The sequence below is a fragment of the Miniopterus natalensis genome, chromosome 21, assembly GCF_054644295.1.
Source record: "Miniopterus natalensis isolate mMinNat1 chromosome 21, mMinNat1.hap1, whole genome shotgun sequence".
Taxonomy (NCBI): Eukaryota; Metazoa; Chordata; class Mammalia; order Chiroptera; family Miniopteridae; genus Miniopterus; species Miniopterus natalensis.
This window is the reverse complement of record NC_142101.1, coordinates 12,008,973-12,031,244: the sequence shown is the minus strand read 5'-3', so window position 1 is coordinate 12,031,244 and position 22,272 is coordinate 12,008,973. Positions and strand designations below refer to the sequence as shown.

Here is a 22,272-nt window from a genome sequence, read left to right as displayed (position 1 = left end):
CTCTCCCTCTCCCTTCCTCTCTCTGAAATCAATAAAGATATATTTTAAAAAAATAAAATAAAGGCAAACAACCAAAATCCTCTTTTACTTCCTTCTCTGCTACAATTTAGTCCAGTACCTTTTGCAAACAAATATGGTACGGTTAGAGGTTGCTGTCAATAAAGCAGCAAAAATTATAGAAAAAAAGAAATTACATTTCTAAAAGGCAGCATGTCTCAAAAACAACATCTAAGAGGGTTAACAGAAAATGATAAACTTTTATTATTATTTATTGAATTGATTGGGTGACATTGGTTAATAAAATTATACAGGTTTCAGGTGCACAACTCTATAATACATCACCTGTGTATTGTAGTGTGTGTTTGCCCCCATAAGTCAAATCTCTCTCCATCACCACTTAGCCCCCTTTTCCCCTCTCCTACCTTCCTCCACCCCCAAAAGATAAACTGTTTTGATTTTTAAAAGCGGCCTGCTTGGATCCTCAAGTTAAAATCCTTTTATTTGGTGCTTTCTATTAAGGACAGATCTCACATCTATCTATTGAAACGTGTTTGGTGCTGGAGCTACCAGCCTCAAAGATACTAACAACAAATCATTTAAAAACAACCCCATAATGAAACTCAAGAGTGACCAAAAAGGTAACACTGACTTAGGGGAAGATTTTGTCCATAAAGATTAGGCAGCGTGAGCACCTGCGGAAAAGGCGTTCCCCACCCCCCACCCCCACTAGTCTAATGCTCACTTTTAGCACCATAAGTAGGAGCAGAGAGAACGAAAAACACTGAAGGCCAACGGGGTTGCCAGGAGGGCAAAGATTATCGCTTGTCCGCGAGCAAGTTTGGCCAGAAGATAACGTAGCGACTCTCCCGCCACAGAAGTCTCCACGCGGGAGCGAAGGCGGGGACAAAGACTACCATTCCCGACCAGGCGCCAGGCCCACGAGCCCGACCGCCCCAGCAATTCCGGGCGCAAGGCATTGTGGGAATCGTAGTCTTTCTTCCCCTCAGTTTATTGACGGCGGGCGGATGCTATTTTATGTAAATACCGGCCTTTCCAGACCCTGCAGGCTTCCCTTCCCTTCTTTTCCTTCCCCCGCCTTCTTTCACGCGGAGTTTAAAAATTCCCGCGGCGCCGGCGCCGGGGGCCGGAACACTCGCGAGAACTCAGGTCCCCGCGCCGGGATCTCCTCCCCCTCCCCCCTCCCTCGCCGTCCTCCCCTTTCCCTCCCCTCCCGGGCATGTGGGACTCGGTCCGTCCGCCCAGGGTGATGCGCAGAGCGGGGCTGGCGCTGTCCGAGCGGAGGGGGCAGTGTCGCGTGGGGGAGGACCCGGAACCGCGTCTGCGTTTTAGTCGCTGAGCGCTCCGCCGGCCTGCAGCCGGTGCCGGCAGGCTCGGGGCGTGTGGGTCTGAGGCGGTCGCGAGGCCGCGCGGAGAGAAGCGGCTTCCGCGGCGCGGAGGTGCGTGCCGCCTGCCCGCGGTGGCCGTGTCTCCCGGGAGATGCTGTGACGGATCCGCGCGGGAGGAGCTCGCGCCGTGCCTCGCGCCCCACTGGACTCGGCGGCCGTGGCGGCTCGGTCACCCGCCCTTCTCAGGTAGGAAGGGGGAAGGGAAGGAGGGCGTTAGGCTCGCGCGGCGGAGGGCGGGTGTGCGCGGCCTGGGCCCCGAACGGCCGCCCGGCTTCTCCCGCCTCGCCCGGCCCGCGGGGCCCGCCTCGTGCCGGGCCTAGGCCTGGCGTTTACCGGCCCAACGAACCTCGGCGTCCCGGCTCGCGGACTGTGCTGAGGCGAACGTGAACGTTGGCGGTTGCCGCACACTTCATGGACGGGTTATATAAGTGGCGGCTCGGCGACTCGGCGGCACATGGCCGCGGAGAAGCCCTTCGGGGTTTTCTCCGCCCTGGCCGCCCGGTTCTCGCGTTCTCGGGGCTGGCCCGCCCGCCTCTGCCGTTCTCCGGAGCGGTTGAGACCATGGCGGGCCTCCTCGTGGGGAAACCTGGTGGCGTTTTGAGGCGGTTTTGGAGCGAAGCGTACTGCACACGGTTCTGGGCTTGGCTCCGGTGAGTGCGGGGCGGGGGGGTGGGGGGGGCGGTTTGATTTTGGATTTAAAAGGTTGCGGGGAAATGGTCAGAGAACGGAGATTTAAAATAAACGTGTGCACCTTGGAGTGGGTATTGACTTGGTTTGCTTGTCCCACCTGGAGATTTAAAATAACCGTACACCTTGGAGAGGGTATTAATTTGCCTTAGTTGTCCCAGCTGGAAAGTCAATTACTTTGTTACTGGTTTTCTGTGATGGTGTCTTTTTTGGGGTGGGGGGTGGGGGGAAATTTGCTCGCAAAGCCAACGAAGTTTAGTTATACTAGCTAGCTGTAAAAAATGCGTCTCTTGGAATAAAATAAATTATTTTATTCTCAAATTATTCTAAGGCGCCAGGAGATTTTAAGAACTTTCTTTTATGAACTTTCATTGATTGGATCTGCGAGGAGGGAAGAAATGAGGGTAGTTTACTTGTTTTGTAGGATTTAATCCGGGATGACAAGCCCAGCTCCAGTTAATGCTTGAGAGATGCTCAGAGTTAAGCGCTATAGGACGTCCACATTCTTTCCGTGCTGTAGTTTTTGATAACTAATTTTCCAGTAACCTAGTACCAGAGTGTCACCAATTCGCAAAACAGCAATGCTTATTTTTCAGAAATTACTTTTAAAAGATACAGCACTGCCCGGCCGGGCATTCGATTCCCGGCGAGGGCACACGCCCCGGGTTGCGGGCTGCAGCCAATCAATGACTCTCATCATTGATGTTTCTATCTCTCTACCCCTCTCCTTTCCTCTCTCTGAAATCAATAAAGATATATATATTTTTTAAAAAAATAAAAGATACAGCACTTTTGCGACAGACACATGAGGATTTAAAAGGAACCAAACATTGTTTCTCTCCTAACCATGAAAATTTTCAGGAACTCTTCATTTGGAATGAAGCCTTACTGCCCTAGGTTAGATCAGCAGTCTCTATAATGAGGCTGTTCTGTTTCGCCTCAGCTATTCACAGATTTACGCTTCAGCTACCCCAGAATCATCCCCAGTGGTGGGCCTGTTTTCTTAAAGAAGTGCTTTGATGTCCCTTTCCTCATGTCTTTCAGCCTGGAGTGCCTCTCTGCCTTTTTCTAGTTCTCAAATTTGAAATCCTTAGTGTCAATGCCATCTTTTCTATGCTGCCTTTCTCGTTTCCCTTCATCCCACTTCTTCCCTGGAATCTCACAGCATATATACCTCTATTGTAGCATTTATTTGTGCCTGATATTTTAATGGGTATGTGTATATTTTAATGTGTAACTCCATGAGGTCAGGAAGTAGGTGATCTTTCTGCCCCTGCATTCCTTTTCCAGTACAATGGTTTAAAAGTACTTGGTGATTAATAGATGTTTGAATTAAGTTTGAAAGATCAACTGTTAAAAGGGTGGAATTTTCTGGGTCCACTGTTTACATTTAAATCATAACTGTCATTTTGAGTCAAGAAGAAAAATACACATACAAAATGTTTTGTAGAAATTTTTGCTCAGTATATGTTGCAGTATAATTATTGTACAAGTTTTATTTTCTGTAGTGGAATTCAACTGCTTTTGAGGGTGTGCATTTCACACAGAAGTGACATGGTTTTCTGTATTAATATTTTTCCTAGTAATTTTGCAGATTTTGTTTTTCTTAGTACTGAAACAACGTAGTGTACTTAAAAATAAGTTGGGCCCAATATTGAGTACCTAACAGCAGTTTTAGGTACACAGCAAAAGTGAATGGAAGGTACAGATATTTCCAGTACCTTCACTGCTTCCACTCATGCATAGCTGCCCCCCACCATCCATACTCCACACCAGATTAAAACAGTTGGTGAAACTACATTGATACATCATTACCATCCAAAGTCCATTGTTTACATTAGGGTTTACTCTTGGTGGTGTATATTCTGTGGGTTTGGGCAAATGTATAATGGCCTGTATCCACCATTACAGTATCAGAGTAGTATCACTGCCCTAGAAATCTTGTGTGTAGATTCTTCCCTCCCTCTCTGCTAACCCCTGGCAACCACTGATCTTTTTACTGTTTCCATAGTTTTGCCTTTTTCATAATGTCGTAGTTGGAATCATGAAGTAGATAACCTTTTCAGATGGGCTTTTTTCACTTAGTAATATGCATTTAAATATCCTCCATGTCTACCTGGCCAATGCAGCTCAGTGGTTGAGTGTCAGCCCAACCGGGAGGTCAGTTTGTCAGGGCACATGCCCTGGTTGTGCGCTTGATCCCCAGTAGGGGGTGTGCAGGAGGCAGCCAATCAATCTTTCTCATTGATGTTTCTATCTCTATCCCTCTCCCTTCCTCTCTCTAAAAATCAATAAAACCATATTTTAAAAAATAAATAAGTATCCTCCATGTCTTTTAATGGCTTGACCAATTTTTTTAAAGCACTGAGGAGTCATTGTATGGATTATACCACTGTTTATTCATTCACTTACGGAAGGATGTGTTGGTTGTTTCCAGGGTTTGATAATTATGAGTAAAGCTGTTATATACATCTGTGTGCAAGTTTTTGTTTAGACATGTTTTCAGAGTCTTTGGATAAATACCAAGGAGTGTGATTGTTGGATCATATGGTAAGAATCTGTTTAGTTTTGTAAAAAACTGACAAACTGTTTTCCAAAGTGGAGGTACCATTTTGTATTGCCACCAGCAATGAATGAGAGTTCCTGTTGGTCCACATCTTCACAGCATTTGATGTTGTCAGTGTTCTGTATTTAGGCCAAAATTATAGGTGAATTCAGTTGTGTAGTAGTATGTCAATGTATTTTGTTGTTGTTTTGTGTGTTTTTTTTAATTCTCACCCGTGCACAGTTTTTCCATTGCTTTTCAGAGAGAGTGGAAGGGGGGGCGGCGGGTAGAGAAACATCGATGTGAGAGAGACATTCTTTGATTGCCTCTTGCACATGCCCCAACTGGGGCCGGGGATTGAGTCTACAACCTACGTATGAGCCCTTGGCTGGAATCGAACCTGGGACCCTTCAGTCCTTGGCCGGCGCTCTAATCACTAAGCAAACTGTCCAGGGCTGTTTTTTTGTTTGTTTTTACATTGACTTAACAATTCCACTCAGAAATGTTTTCTAGGCTGAGCACCTGTTTTCCACAAATGAGTATATACATGTTAATTACCTTCAATTTACAATCACTGCAGTCCAGCCAATACTGGAGTAATACCTAGATCACCTAAGCTGTGGTGTTCTGAATGTCCTTAATTATACCCTAATTTCACTAACTGCCCAAGATTTTCTGGGATAAACTCATTGTCACTTGAATTAATTGGCTAATTTGTTGTTAATCCTCACTTGAGGATATTTTTTCCATTGCTTTTTAGAGAGAGTGGGAGGGAGAGCTCGAGAGAGACATCGATTGGTTGCCTCCCACATGTGCCCCAACCAGGGCTGGGGATCAACCAGGGCTGGGGATCGAACCTGCAACCCAGGTGTGTGTTTTTGACCGGGAGTCAAACCTGAGACTCATGGGTGCTTGGGACCTACGCTCTAACAACTGAGCAACACTGGCCTGGGCATTAATTGGCTACTTTTGAAGATAAAAGTCCAAAGAACTCTTGAAATGGTTCTACTTTGGGGGGGATCATCTGGACTGGATTTGGTAGCTTATCCTCAAGGCCCAAGCCAGCTAGCTTACTTGTCTTCCAAAATTCCTACTCTCTCTCCATTTTTGTCTTTGTCAAGTCAGTAATCATTGAAAAAGATACTTGGATTTTTTTTATTTTAAATATATCTTTATTGATTTCAGAGAGAGGAAAGGAGAGGGAGAGAGAGAGAGAAACATCAATGATGAGAGAGTCGTTGATCGGCTGCCTCCTGCATGCCCCCGACTGGGTATGGAGCCCGCAACCCGGCATGTGCCCTGACTGGGAATCGAACCCCGATTGCCTGGATCCTAGGTTGACGCTCAACCGCTGAGCCATGCCCAGCCGGGCAATACTTGGATATTTTTAATCATTTTTGGTTGTTTACAATGGGAGGATCATTCAGGGAATCTAGTCGTCTATATATTGGAAATGAAAGATAATTTTAGATTTTTTTCCTATCTAGTTAAAGATATGTGCCAAACTCAGTTTCTGAGGTTACTGTGAATTTGGACATTTTTAAATGGATTTTTTTCCTTTTTACCATAGCAGTAACTTTTCTAAAGTATATATTAGTATGTTTTGTGTGTGAAGTGATCTTTGAGTCAGATAGGCAATTAGATTAATTGCATTGAACCGGTTTTCAAAGAATCTAGGGAATCATACATATCCTTGGGACATCTGGCTTAATGAATCTTTATTCTCCTAAGTCTGCTTGGGAAATATTTTCTTGGGAGAGAATACCTCAGACTCAGAAGCACATTAATATGTATTTTTATAGATTTTATTTTTGTGTGTTTTTTTTTTTTTTTTTCTGGTTAGAGGTAATCAAGTGTGTTATAGTAGAAATATATCTTTTCTAAATATTTGCAGTGAAAGTATGCAAGAGTTAACAGCACAAGTGACGAGTGGTCTTCTACAGTTCCCAGAAGTGACTATTGAAGCCCTTGGAGAAGATGAAATAACATTAGAATCTGTACTTCGTGGAAAGTTTGCTGCAGGTAAAGTAATGTTGCTGAAAATTTACTAATTTGATTGATTTTTAAGATAAGTAATAAGCATCTGTTGCAATTTCTTTAACGTGGATGAGAAAAAAGCATATCCTGGTTAGAGCGGTCTTAGATAAATACATAACATCTACAACTACATATGTAATAGCGTCTCTATACTCTAGAACACATTTTCAGTGACTGTGGAGGAGTATAGTTTATTCTTTTTTAATTAAAAATACCATATATTTTATATCTTTTAGTATTGAGTATCTACATTTGGAAAGTAGAAATAATACACAGCTGGTTTTATAATTAGTGTTACTGGTGAGTTTGGATTAGAACCTAGCAGTCTTGGGAGTAGAAAAATTCTGATTTTTAGGGCCCTGGGTGAGAAAAATATTCAGAAAAATCTTAGTTTCATAGTTCTGTTAATTTGAACAAGATCTAAAATACATGGTTTGGATTCTATAATACAGCAGAAAGCCACACACCAAAGAAGCTACTAAGTTAGGAATTTCAGTCTAGTGAAAGGTACAGCAGAATACTTCTTAAAAAATGTTTTTATTGATTTTAGAGAGAGGAAGGGGGAGGGAGAGAGAGAAACAGAGGAGTATCTATCTGCTGTCTCCCGCTAGGGATCCAACCCTCAACCTGAGCATATGCTTTGACCAGGAATTGAACTCTTGACCTTTTAGTGCACAGGACAATGCTCAACCAACTGAGCCACACCGGCTAGGGCTGCAGAAGACTTTTCTGGAAATGGATATCACAGCACTCATTCCTAGGAAGGAAGACTATTTGCAGTGCTATTCTCTTGAATATTAAAAGTAGGAACAATACTTAGTATAAGCCAGGGCACTATAACAACTTTTCATTGAGATAAATATTAGACTTGTAAGTAGTTACTGTACTATGTATCTGAGAATCAAATAGGTGAAATAACTTGATCTTAGTTACACAGATAGCAGGTGGCAAAAATGAGCTTTGAACCCATGCCTTCTATGTCCCCAATGTGCCTAGCTATTTCCTTAAACTATATAGCCTCTCCTTAGCTATAATCTAGCATATCCGACTATATCTACTTAGATGCATGAGAGACATCACAGATGTAGTAAAAGTTACCACTGTCCCTCTAGCAGCTCGGGAAAATTCCGGGTCTGTTCTTGATTCTGTTTCACTCACCTCCTGTATCTTACTCATCAGCAAGCAGGTCCTTTTAGTTCTGCCTCTAAGATGAACCTTCAGTCAGTCAACTTTTCTCTATTATTGGCCGCCAGCCAAGCATAGGTATCATCTTCCTACTTCCTCTCCGTGCTTCCCCTTTATTGTCCATTCTCTGCTTAGCAGCTGGAGTAACATTTAAAAACATAAATCAGGTTGTCACTGTCCTGCGTAATACCCTCAAGTTACTTTACATTGCATGCAGGGTAAAATCCAAATGTGACTAGTAAGGGACCAAGAAGGACTTCTAATATTTCCTTTTGTTATGCTGATTATGTCTTGTCTTCTCAGATTTTGAACTGTTCTGGGATAGAGTCGTGTGTTACATTTTATAACACCTAGTTTAACTCTTAGGGTATAATGTAGTTGAAGTACGGGCTTTGGAATTAGACTTGGTATCCACTTCTAGCTCTGGTATTTGTAGCTGCTTGGCTTTGGGCAAGTTATTGAACTGCATGAAAGTTGAGTTGCTTTATATCTGTATTGAGGTATGACAAGGAATAAATGAGATGATGTATTTAATCACATAGCATGGTGCCTTTACTGAATGGTTACTTTATTATTGTGGTAGTAGTTCAATTTATTTTACTAATTTGAGGGCCATTCTGTTTTACAAATGTTTAGATTTCAATTTGGAGATAACGTAAAGTTTTATATATAATGAACTATATGTTACATATGTAAAAGCTTTTAGTTTTGTTATGTACATACAATATTAAAATAAGCAACATTTTTGCTTTTTTTTCTTCTAGGGAAGAATGGACTTGCTTACTTGACTTGTGGTCCACAACTTGAGGTAGTAAACTCTTTAACAGGAGAGCGATTGTCTGCGTATAGATTCAGTGGAGTGAGTGACGAGTCACCTATAATCCTTGCTGTGAAAGAATTCTCTTGGCAGAAGAGAACCGGATTATTAATCGGATTGGAAGATGCAGAAGGGAGTGTTCTCTGTCTTTATGACCTGGGTATATCAAGAGTGGTTAAAGCAGTTGTTCTTCCTGGAAGGGTAGGTACTGCTTAGGATATGTGGGCATTCTGTTTTCAGAACTGAACCCCTGCTGGGTATGGTGATAAAGCTTTGTTTACTTAGTGAAAATTCATTGAGGTAAATGTATATACTTCTAATTGGTCCACTTTTATAGAAGTGTGTTATTTTTCATTTAAATTTCAAAATAAAAATATTTATTCCTATGGCTTTTTTTTCCTGTTTTGTTTGAGACTACTGTTGACCTTTGAACAGTGCATGGGTTAAGGCACTGATCCCTGCCTTGGCACAGTTGAAAATCTGCATATAACTTTTGACTCCCCTAAAACTTAATAGCCTTCTGTTGACTAGAAGTCTTACTGATAAAATTAACACATACTTTGTATGTTATATGTATTATATATTATATTTTTACAATAAAGTAAGCTAGAGAAAAAAAGAAAATCACGAAGAGAAAATACGTTTATAGTACTGTATGTACTATGAAAAAACAAGTCCATGTGTCAGTGGAGCTGTGTAGTTCAAACCTGAGTTGTTCACGAGTCAACTGCATACCTTGGAGCAATGTGAAAAACATGTCTTTGTTATTATTTAAGGTTAACTCTGGTACCTGTATGTCCTCCATATGCCAGACATCTTAGCCAGTAGTAATTATAGCAGTACTTTGAATTTGGTTTGTCTTTAGCACGTTTATTGCTGCTCTTTCATACGTGATGAGAACCTGTGTACATTTACAGGTGCACACACACCCACAAATATAAAGTCATGGGAGAGTAGAATTCTTTCTATACTTGGTGTGAAAAAAAGTATGCACTTAGATATATATAAAAATGTATACATTATAAATTATAGCCCTTTTAAAGACCGTTATACCTCTACGGCTTTAAGGCATAAACAGGACTTTAAAGAAAAAAGTAAACTGCCCTAGCTGGCTTGGCTCAATGGTTAGAGCCAAGGACTGAAGGGTTCCAGGTTCGATTCCAGCCAAGGGCACAGGCCTCTGTTGCAGGCTCCATCCCCAGCCCTGGTCAGGGCTCGTGTAGGAAGCAACCAATCGATGTGTCTCTCTCACATCAATGTTTCTCTCTCTCTTTCTCCTCCCCTTCCACTTTCTGTGAAAAACAGTGGAAAAAAGGTCCTCAAGTGAAGATTTAAAAAAAAAAAGAGTAAATGTTTTTGGAATGATTTATTTTTACTGTTAAGAGAAGAGGCTATATAATGATAGAGTAGCTGGTTAAGAGCTCTAAAGAGAAAAGTCTAGGTTTGAATTATATGTTTAATGAATGTGTCACTTGAATAACTCAGCTAACCTTTCTAAGCTTCTGGGTGTTGCATCTTTAAACAGGTATAATTATAGTCCAGTATCAAAGGGTTATCATGAACATTTAAATGGACCAGTTAGCACAGTGTCTGGCATATATTAAGTTCTCAGTAAACATCAGTTATTTCAACTGCATGATTTTTATGTATTGAAATAAAAGTGTAATTCCTGTTATATTGAAAGATTTCATTATGTTATTTAGATTCACAAGTATGAAATGCAGATTTATGATTTTATATTAGAAAATGTGTGAAAATGTTAAACCTCATAACCTGCTTTAAGCTAAAAATTTATTAGGTTTTAATTGTACTTTCTCACTTTGTTTAAGTAAAGCAAATCATATATTCTCCTTTCTAGGTAACAGCTATTGAACCTATAATTAATCATGGAGGAGCCAGTGCAAGCACTCAGCATTTGCACCCAAGTTTACGATGGCTTTTTGGTGTGGCAGCTGTGGTAACTAATGTTGGACAGGTCCTTCTTATTGACCTGTGTCTTGATGACTTATCATGTAGTCAGAATGAATTAGAGGCATCAGGTAAATTAGTCATTCTTTGCTTGAAACCAAAAATTGAGCACCTGAATATTCTGATAGGGATTGATTTTTTTTAAAAGTAAAAAAATTTCATATAGAAACTTTTTAATGTATATTTCTTGTATATTTCTTTTATTGTTTGGACCGATTGTTTTAATGTTTTGGGCACTGGATACTTTTTGCATGTTAGTCTTTTATTGCCGAAGTGTTCATATACTAAAGTAGGTACTGAAAGAGAGGGATATTGATGTATTTGTTTTCAGATATACACTTGCATAATATCAAGCAAATGACAGTGAAGGGCTAAAAGTATAATAAAATCTTGAACCTTATAAAGATTTTATTATTTACTCATGTGGGATCTAGCTTAGTGTTTTGGCGTGCTATTTATGTTCCTGTGGTAAGACAAGACAGTTTATTAGGAAATAACAGAGTGATTGAAAGTCTTACCTCACAAAATAAGATCCCAAAATAGAACTAATACTAAAATTTTTTTAAAAAGAAATCCAATTTTTTCTATTTAATACTAATGTTTATATTAATAAATTTACTCTTTATCAAGTGCTTTTAGGTTTTTGTTTTTTTAATTTATGGGACCCTCGATTGGTTTATGTAGGGAGGAGAACTAACTTAAAACCTTGCGTGGCCCTGGCCAGGTGGCTCAGTTGGTTAGCGCGTCATCCCATCTACTACACCAAAAGGTGGTGGGCTCTGTTCCCAGTCAGGGCACATACCTAGGCTTCGGGTTTCATCCCCTATTGGGTGAGTATGGAAGGCAACTGATAGATGTTTCTCACACATTGATGTCTCTCTCTCTCTCATCCACCCCCCCAAAAAAACAGTAAAAACATATCCTCGGTTAAGGGTTTAAAAAGAAAAAAGTGTGTTTCAGAAAAGGACCATTTGACCTTTGAGGACCTTGATTTTTAAAGCAATTCTGTAATATTGCAGATCAGTATGTAACATATACAACATATGATCAGTATTTATCTCAATGTATAATAAACATAACTAATAATAATTGTCAGTATGTAATAAAATAGCAGGCGGTAAAAATTTGAGTAGAAGTTGACTGAGAAACATAGCCACTTGAACTAAATTTAAATCTGTAAAATAAGACCTGAAAAAATTTGATTTGGAAGAAATAAATGACTACTTGCACACTTAAGAAAATTTTTTTTCGCATGATTAATAAAATCCTGGGTAAAGTTTGAATGAAAATTGATTAGCAAAAAGAATTAACTAAAAATGAATTTGTAGAATATTAGAAATGGCTTAATGGCTCTTTTATAGAAGATTGATAAAGGAATTAAATAGTCTTGAAGTTGTGTTCTAGAGTGTGTTTTGTATATGATATTATACGTGTAAGGCTAATTAAAATGCTTGTATCATAATTAAAACACTTCAGATCAAAATAGATTTAAAACATCCTTTATTTTAGAAATCAACAATCAATAGTTGAATTTAGCACAAGGATAATTTTATAATTAAACTCTGGATTGTGATCAGAGGTCAGAACCATTTCAGAGTTATGAAGCCATTAAATTTTACAGCACACAAAATGAGTTTTGGGGTTCAATGCAAAATTTATTTTTTGTTTAAAAAAGTAACTTATGACTACAAATATTTAGACTTTATTGAAATACACATAAAGAAAATGAAATTCCTAACATTTATCATACCATAAATACTGTTCTGCAATTTTCTCAAACCTAACGGTATTTCTTACATATCCTTCCACATCTGTATATGTAAAGTCTACCTTATTTTCTTGAATAAGTTTACAGCATTTCATTGTCTGAAGTACTTATTTTGGCAAAATTTAATCATTTGCTGCTATTCTCTGGAAAAATAGAAACAGAATGGACCAGGAGGGTAACTTCAAGAACAAAGGGATATGATTTAACGCCCTCATAATAGCATTGAGGGAATCTGTCCTTGCACAACAGTTATATCATTATACAGGCCTGAATATTTTTGTTTTTTATTAAAGATTCCTGTCATGTTCAAGTAGGTAAAAAAATATAAGAATTCACACACACCCATCAACTAAATTCAACTTAGTTTTTAAAATTTACTGTATGTGCGTTCATTTTCTTTCATTACCCTTCCCGTTTCCTCTGCATTAATTCAAAGCAAATAATAGTTATTTTACTACATAATCATGATGTCATAACCACTCCTAACACTAATTCCTTGGTACAGCGATTTTCAACTGGTATGCCCCAAGAATTTTTAAAACATGCAATACGTGACTAGTCAAGGGCACTCACCTCTTTTCCCTTAGATTGTCAAATAAAAAAATGACAGAAGCCAATACAACAGTAGCTGTCCAGTGTGAATGAATCAAAATCATACCTTTTTTTTGTCAAATCAGCAAAAAATATATTTTTGGGCGTGCCACAGGATTTTAGTAATTAGTTTATGTGTGCCATGAGATGAAAAAGGTTGAAATCGATAGTACAGTCTAATAAGATTTCTTTGATTGTCTCCAAAGCATCTTTTTTGCATTTAGATTGTTTGAATAAGGATCCAGACAAGGTCCCCACATTACACTTGACACCTCTCATGTTTCCTTGAAGGTAAAGCAGTCGTCTCCTCTCCTTTTTAATTTTTAGCACCAGTGACTTGCTGAAGAAGTTATCCTGTATAATTCTCCCACATTTTGAAATTATCTGTGTGTTTCATGTGGTATCATTTACATTTTGTGTTTTCTGCGCAAATGTAAGTTCTCTCTGATTCAAACTTAACATTTGGCAAGGATACTTCAGAAGTGCTGGGTATTTCATACTGTATCACATCAGGATGCACATGGCATCTCGTTTCACGTTTAGTGATCAGTGGGTTCAGATGATGACAGCATGATCCTTCCTCTTCCTATTTAAAGTTTCCCACCAACCTTTGTTTCTCTCAAACAATCTAAATGCAGTGGTTCTCAACGGGCAGTAAATTTTTGAAATGTCTGGAGACATTTTTGATTGTCACTACTGGAGGCAGATGTTGCTACCGACATCTAGAAGGCAAAGGTCGGGGATGCTGCTTAACATCCTACAGTGCACAAGACAGCCCCCAACAGCAAATCATTATGTTATCCAAAATGTCAGTAGAGCTAAGTTTGAAAAACCTTACTCTAAATCAGTTGTTTCATCCATTGAGATTGTTGCCTAAATCTCTTTCATTTGGGGCCTCAAAAGTGATGATTTAAAATTCTGTTAATCTAAAGAATTTCCTCGTTAGGGCTATTTGTTTAACCTGAAATACAGTTTTTACAAAAAATGCTTACTATTTCTTTTCCTTTTTTTTTTTAAAAATATATCTTTATTGATTTCAGAGAGGAAAGGAGAGGGAGAGAGAGAGAGAAACATCAGTGATGAGAGAGTCATTGATCTGCTGCCTCCTGCACACCCCCAACTGGGATTCGAGCCCGCAACCCGGGCATGTGCCCTGACCACGACTATTTAAGTACTAATTTTCAGGGTAAGAAGCTGGTACCCAGTTATTTCCAGTGATTCAGTAAGGTCTTTTGTAGGTGAGGAGGGCAGGAACTCATGAGGTTTTACATACTTAATGTGTTTCATTCATTTATTTCATTTAAAAAATTTTATTTTTCAATTAAAATTTACATTCTCTATTATTTTGTATTAGTTACAGGTCATTTATTATTATTGGTTTTTGATTCAAATGTTCATGTAGTCTGACAAATCCCTCTTAGGCCTGGATAATTTTCTAAATTTCTCACACTAAGATGTGCCAGGCTTATGTTTTCTGACCCAGACCTGAAACCAGCCATTTTTCCAAAGGGTATATTTGAGTTAAAATTACATAATTAAATGTATTTTGAAAATTACAGCATTTAAGTAGATATGGGTGACTACTTCATACTTTAGCATACGTTATCACTAATCTTACTTTGATTTACCCAGTGGTCTTCAGTTTCTGCTTGCATAATGGGTGACACATTTGTTTTTATGCTGTTTCATAGTTTATCTCACTTTTATTTTTAGACCTTGAAGTGATAGCTGGTATCCCAGCTGAAGTACCACACATCAGAGAACGTGCTATAGAAGAAGGACGCCATCTCTGTTTCCAATTAGTAAGCCCATCAGGAACAGCTGTTTCAACTCTTAGTTACATAAACAAGACAAATCAGCTTGCTGTAGGTTTTTCTGATGGCTATCTAGCACTCTGGAATATGAAAAGCATGAAAAGAGAGTAAGTATAACTTTTTTCTCTGATTTGATTTTTGGTAGTTTCTCTCTGAATGTAACTTGTACTCTATTAATATGTAAAAATTAGCTTAAAGAGAAAAAGGTAGGATAGATTAATGATTGAGTGACTGAATAATTTTTCATTGTATTAAATGATGATGATATAATAAAGGAATGACTTAACACATGAATTTAGGTTGATTCAGATAAACTACATATTTGTATAGTGTGAATTCTTTCAGAAGTACTATTCTTCATTACCATATGTGTAAAGTAGTGGTTCTCAGTTGACAGAAAAAGGCTTTTTAAAAAAAGTCAGTTATAAAATACTGTATTTTAAAATCGTTATGCTGTGAAAAACTTCTTCCAAATATAATTATATTGATACTTCCATGCTATTAAAATTGCTGAGGGATTAGCCCTTTATTGAGGGAGGTAGCAAACAGGCATTACAGGTTTTTAATTTAATCTCTCTCAAGAGTTAAGTAAATGCCAATTTGTCTCTTCATTTTTTTCAAGTTATACTGGACAGCTATCTTGAGTAATTTATCTTGAAAATGAGTCAACAAAATAGTCACCCTTCCAACTTTCTGCTGTTAGATAGTCTTGCCAACAAATTGATACCTACTTACCAAGTTTTAAGTGACGGGAAAAGAAGCAGAAAATAAGAAAACTCCTTCATCTGTAGCTAGGCCCATTCCTTCCTATTGGGTTCTTTGGTAATATTAAGATATTACAAGTCCCTTAGGTAAACGCTGACTATCTTTGCCCTTCCTCAGAGTCACATTTTTCTGCAAAGTTCCGCTGATGCTATTCTCTAGTAGCTCACTTTGCTGATATCTTTTTACCAGCTCTGGTCTTTGAATTGCTCCTGAGGACCTAGAGAATCTGGCTTCTACGTTGTTTTCTCTAGTACTATATCATGTTTTGGCTAATTATGCTTTTTAGGGAGAACTCTTCAGACTTAACTCATTTTGCCGTGGTAGTGAGGAAACTGACTTAAACCCATGCAGCTGAAATGGAGTGTTGTGGCAGTACCTCATCTCTTTATGAGAACCTCTTATTGGGGAGCAGTGCATAGCGGCACACATTTATATGTACTGGAAGGACTAGTTCACACATACATGTATGCATGTGCTTTAGTAATTTTAACCCTTCCCAGTTCTACTTGGGGGATGGGTGCCCATTGTCTTGATGTCTTGTGCCCTGTAGGTTTTTTGTGGTTTTTTTTTTTTTTTTTGGTTAATCCTCACCCGAGGATATTTTTTCCATTGATTTTTTTTTTTTTTTTTTTTTGAGAGTGGAAGGGGGCCCCGGGGTCAAACCTGCAACAGAGGTACATGCCATTGTAATCAAACCCAAGACCCTTTGGTGTGCAGGCTGACACTCTAATCTCTCGAGTCACACCAGCCAGGGCTACCCTTCGTACTTTTGAGGATGGTTGTAGAAACAGTAGTTTCTCTAACTCAAATTTTTACATTGAGGCACCTTTTTTTCATGTAGTTATAATTTAAAAGTATGAAGTATACTAATTTTATGCCTCTTACAGATACTACACACAATTGGAAGGTGGAAGGGTTCCTGTATATGCTGTTACTTTTCAAGAACCTGAGAATGATCCTCGAAATTGCTGTTACCTGTGGGCTGTTCAGTCTACACAAGATAGGTAAGTGTAATACATGTGGTTTTTAAAAATATTTGTTGAAAATGGAGTAGCAGTTTATTTCTTTTGGAAAGCTTTGTACTTTGTACTACATTGTCTCTTTAGTGAAAGCAGCAGAATTCAGTGAATTAGTGAGTGGTAATTGAAATGATTTAAAAAGTTAAATGATTATTTCTACATGTTAAGGCACTTCTCAGATATCAGTGAGGAGAAATTGTGCTTGCTTAACAGTATTATTTCAAGGAGTAAGCCAATTCAGGTGAGCACGCAACCTCTTATTACCATGGGCAATTTTAATGGCTTTCTGTCTTCTCTCATAAGAATATATTTCCTCTTTTATAATCTCATTCCTTTTTCCTCTTTGTTTTGTATGCCTCTCTCATTTTTATCCCTACTCTGTTTTCTAGTCCTGCTTGCCTTTTGCAGTATATTTTTAGGGTTAATTTGGTTAATTTTCCTGTCTGTGATAAGCTCTAATTTTTTGTAACTACAACTAGTGACAAAGCTTTCTTTTCAATTTAATTTCTAACTGGTTAAGCTTGTTCATTTCCAGTGCTAGAACAATATTAAGTATTTATTTTCTTTTATTTTTCTTAGGTATTCTTTCTTTGATGACCAATGAAATTAAAGTTTGTGATATAAATGCCATGATCTTGACAACTCATTGATTCCAGTACTTTCTCTTCACAAGTCCTCTTCTTCTACCTTAGGTTTTATGTTCCTGAATTGTGGACAATTTGGGTTTTGGTGTTAGATGTTGCTACTTGAGGTTTTGTCTTAATCTTACATTGTAGTAATAAGGCAATGAATGAAAAAATGATTTGCAGTTTTTGAAATTGGTCAATGCTGGAGAAAAGTTGAAATGAAAATATATAGACAGCTATTGAGATGCCCCTCATTTGAGTCAAATTCATATTTCCATTCATCCAAGTGTAATGTGGGCCAGCAGCATTGGGGAATGTGCCTGTGAAGGCTCCGTGGGAAGGAAGGAGGGGGCAGCATCTTCATTTTATGCAGAAGCGTAACAAGATGAGGGATTAGGCCAGGAAGCAGGAGCGAAGGACAAGGAGCAGAACCGGAAACCTTCAGGACTGTTTTCCGTAGCTGCCGTGGGCTAGTTCTGTTTACACCCTGTTGGCCAGAACTTGGGCCTTCTGTACCTACTGGGCCTACAGAAGCTAGGAAATGAGTATATTTTAGGCGGCCATATGCCTAACTAAAGCATACCTGTTGCATACTAAAGTGTACTAAGTGTACTATAACTGGGAGTTAGAGTCTCTACAGAAGGTGTCTCCTAAAGCATACAAACACCATCGCTTAACTGGAATAAAATAAAAATCAGTTCTGTTTCAAAGGACTGCATTTTGTGAAAACCAAATAAAAGGGAATTCTTCACAGGGACCTTAGTTTTATCATGTGCACTCAATATTGTATGAAGGCTAAATTGACAGTAGGGAACACAAAAGAAAAAACTAATCTCTCTTTCAGCGAAGGCGATGTGTTGAGCTTGCATCTGCTTCAGCTGGCCTTCGGTGATAGAAGATGTTTGGCATCAGGACAAATCTTATATGAGGTAAATGGTAATGGTAATATGGCTTCATATTACCATTCTGTTCATTTTTCACCTATTTTAAGTCTTTGTGTTAAGATATTAAGATATTGAAAAGTTAGTCTTGTATTTAGGTTAGTACTGTATTCATAATATAATGGAAAGAGTATTAGATCAAGGATTAGGAGATCAGCTGTTTTACCAAGGGTAGCATTGTTAGCACTTGAGGTATCATTTTCCTCTAAAATGAGGAAATTGGACAGAACTGAAGCTTGTGACCTAAATGGTACCCAGGAAAAGTAATTTCATATGACTATTTTTCTGGCAAATTCTTGAGGAAATAGTGGGGTGATTCGAATAGCCATATTTGGTCAATCCTCACATTCCATTCTCTAGAACAGGCTTTCTAAACCTAGTGTTTGAGGGTATAGGGATGGGAATCCATGAGGCCCTGAGTTATGGGTGACATTTCTATGCTTATGCATTTTGGGGGAAGTTTCATAGCTTTTGTCAGATTCTTAAATTGATGATCAAAGAAAATTTAAGAACTATTCTAGAGCAAGATTTTCATTGAGAACAGAGGAGTAGATTTGCTGGCCTAGAGTACATGTATATATAATTTCAATGGTTAGTCTAGTTTACACTCCAACTAGTAGTATATGAAGGTTCCCATGTTTGATAACAGCTTTAGAAAATTTATTGGTGATTATTTTTGAGACTAAAACTAGCCTTTTATTTGAGAAATATTTTGTGCCATATAAGATTTTAGAGCTCCTTTCAGTGATACATTCTCTTGAGGGTTTAACTTTTTTTTGGTTTTCTTTGTGTGAAAAATCTTTAAATTTAGACAACATTTAATTTTATAATGACTTTTTCCTTAGAATCCTATTAAGGTACAGATTTTTGTACATTTTATTTTTCAGGGGTTAGAGTACTGTGAAGAAAGATATACACTGGACCTCACATGTGGCATGTTTCCTTTGAGGGGACAGACTAGTAATACCAAACTGTTGGGATGCCAGAGTATAGAGAAATTTCGATCTCATGGTGACAGGGAAGAAGGCATGAGTGAAGGTTAGTTAAAAGTACTCTTGTATGTTATGTGAATGCTTGATTTAAGATTTATCTCTTTTTAAAAAATTGATTTTAGAGAGAAAGAAACATCGATTTGTTGTTCGACTTATTTATGCATTCATTATTTGATTCTTGTATGTACCCTGACGGGGGGATCAGACCTGCAACCTTGGCATATGGGGATAACGCTGTAACCAACTGAGCTACCCGACCTGGGTCACAATTTATCTTGATTTAAAATTTACGATATGTATTGGCTTCTAGAGTTTACACTCCTGGCATTTAAAAAATTGGAATACTAATTATTGAATTTGTCCAGGTCTGTATGAGATACTGGGTATTTATTCTCCATATTGCCATGTAGAACTTAAGAATTGAACAGATTAAGGAAATGAGGGATTCTTGTATTTTAATCTAACAAAACAGATAAACAAAAATGGTCTCTAGTTTTGACTACTGTGAATAGTTTGAATAATGTTTCTCTGTATTTTTTTCAAGACCTATGACAAACATGCCTTGGTTGCCTTGAGTTTTTTCTCTGTTGTCTTTAGTGTGATCCCTTCTGCCTGGTAAACATTCTGGCATAGTAAATTGCATAGATTTTAGAATCCAACATGAATTCAAATCCCGCTTCTGTCACTAGTTGTGACCTTTGACAAACTTTAACATTCTGAACCTTTGTTTCTTCATCTGTGAGTGGGATGATAAAGTTAAACCTTTTGCAAAGGCTGGGCATCAGGCTTAAATGTGCTAATGTGATAGGGTCATTCAGTTCTGGGGATGCTCACTAGAACCCTGGTTGTGTTGGTGTTTCTCTCGGGATTCATTCTCATGGTTAGCTCATTCATTCACCCTAGAGATGTCTGTGTACTAGGCCCCACACCTCTGTTAGTGATTCAGTTTTTACATCCAACCAAATGTCAAAAACAGAAACTCTTTTATTCTTCTCTTGCATCTTTAAAAAATATATATTTCCCATTAGTCATGTCTCATATTTTTACTTTCCTCTTTCCTTCTTTTGATGTCTCTTTGTTCCTGTCTTTTCATTCCATAGCCACCGCTAAGGTACTTGTCTTTTTTCCTCTTTACCATATAGCTAGATCAGTCCTACTCAAACAGAATTCATTTAAAGAATTAAGCTCTAAGGCATAAAGGCATCCATTTTAGGTACTGGTACTCTCTGGTTCTGGCTATGTATCATTCTTGGGAGAATATTGATTCAAATAATTTTCTACTTTCTACCTCCAATACCTCAAAGTTGCCAAGGTGTTAACTGAAAACGAGCCAGAATATAACTTTACTGATGAGTTCTTAATAAGGTGTTCTTGAAATATAAAAACAGTCAAGATACAAGTGAATAAATCTCTACTTATAAAGCACATGATAGGAATGTATTTTGGCAAATTAAATCAAATACAGATTTCTGAGAAAAATCTCATAATATTAATTGGGAGATTTTACTTTGAGATAATTCTATTTTGTAAAATTATTTTTCTTTTAGCTCTGTCTCCTGACACTAGTGTTTCAATCTTTACCTGGCAAGTGAATATATATGGACAAGGAAAGCCTTCTGTATATTTGGGGATTTTTGACATAAATCGTTGGTATCATGCACAAATGCCAGATTCGTTAAGGTACGATCCCCCCCCCCCCCCCGCCCTTGGTATTTGTATCTGTAACAGTCGAGTTATTTAATAATTTTGTCAACTTTTCTTTCAGATCGGGAGAATATCTACATAATTGCTCTTATTTTGCATTGTGGTCACTGGATTCTCTTGTAAGTAGGACTTCTCCACATTACATCTTGGATATATTAGTACACGAAAGAAGTTTAAGTCGAGGAGTTTCTCCTTCATACTCACCTCCTGAGCAGTTTTTTAACCCAAGTTCATATAATTTTGGTATGTATTTCCCTAACATTACCTTTTAAGAAAAATAACATGCAAGAGTATGTGCGTGTGTGTATTTATGTTTAACGTAGGTATATAGCATTACCTATTCATATCTTGTTGTCATATAATATATGGATAACTTGGGAAATTAATTTGATACATGTACATGAGAAATTTAATACATGGTTTATAAAGAAATCACTTTTGAATTTGCTAGAAAAGATTAAATATTTCACATTTAGTGCATTTGTGATAAGGTTTATACGTATCTCAAGATAGAAATACTTGGAGAAATTATTTTGAAGTTTTTATATATAATTTGATACCTTGGCTAGCAATTTGTTAAGATAAATTCTGTTGTATCAGTGCCATCTCAAATGTGTAATATTTAAGTGGATTTTTAAAATCTTTTTTTTAGATTCCACTTGTTTGTTAAACTCAGGAGTTGTTCATTTAACTTGTACTGGCTTTCAGAAGGAGGTAGGTAACAGCTGACAATGTGGACAGTGTTTCGTATCGAACTCAAGTCAGATCATGGATTTAAACTTTATGGTACCCTCTTGCTCGGTTAATGAGAGATACTGGGGTGTTTTTTAGCAGCTTTCTGTGGATGTTAGCTCCTTGAACCCCAAAGAAAAGAGCAAAATAGGTCATCACCTTACCATATCCCTTTTTATCCTTTCTCTGAATTCTCCTTTCTTCAGAACTCTTATGAATAAATAAAATAATGCAAAGAAGGTACCTAGCACAGTGGTACCACTGCCTGCCGCAGAGTGGGTGATGACTATATGTTGAAAAATACTTTTCCAGGAAAACACCAAGTGACAGACCTTTTAATTCATAATCACTTAGATATGAATGAATTCCATATTTATACTTCATATCAGATTTCTTTTATATTAGACCAAGAGGGAGGTATAAACTGCAGGATGTTGTGTGTGTGGTGTGTTCAGTTCATTAAGATCTGTCACCAAGTCTGTCAGCTTTAGAGAAGGTTACAGGTACCTTTCATAAATACATATAAGCTACCTAAAGTACCCTTATCAATAGTATTATAATTAGGAAGCATTGATTTAGCTTTAGTATCTATAAACCTTTTTCCTTGAAAGAAGTACAGAAATGTAGTCTTCCACAATTTCCATTTCAGTGTTTTTAGTTTTACTCAAAATGTTA

The 22,272-nt window shown here is 38.0% G+C and overlaps 1 protein-coding gene across 1 annotated transcript in view; it reads left to right on the top strand.

Annotated features, from left to right (window-relative positions):
- Nucleotides 1–1,382: 1,382 nt before the first annotated feature.
- Nucleotides 1,383–22,272, top strand: part of AHCTF1 (AT-hook containing transcription factor 1) — a 55,729-nt gene continuing 34,839 nt past the window's right edge. The window contains exons 1-11 of the mRNA XM_087828965.1: nt 1,383–1,592; nt 6,533–6,660; nt 8,625–8,878; nt 10,536–10,716; nt 14,718–14,925; nt 16,471–16,587; nt 18,073–18,157; nt 19,057–19,207; nt 20,709–20,841; nt 20,927–21,108; nt 21,518–21,579. Coding sequence (XP_087685091.1) covers nt 6,540–6,660; nt 8,625–8,878; nt 10,536–10,716; nt 14,718–14,925; nt 16,471–16,587; nt 18,073–18,157; nt 19,057–19,207; nt 20,709–20,841; nt 20,927–21,108; nt 21,518–21,579 — 1,494 coding nt within the window. The 5' untranslated portion in view covers nt 1,383–1,592; nt 6,533–6,539. The remainder of the gene's footprint in view (nt 1,593–6,532; nt 6,661–8,624; nt 8,879–10,535; nt 10,717–14,717; nt 14,926–16,470; nt 16,588–18,072; nt 18,158–19,056; nt 19,208–20,708; nt 20,842–20,926; nt 21,109–21,517; nt 21,580–22,272) is intronic.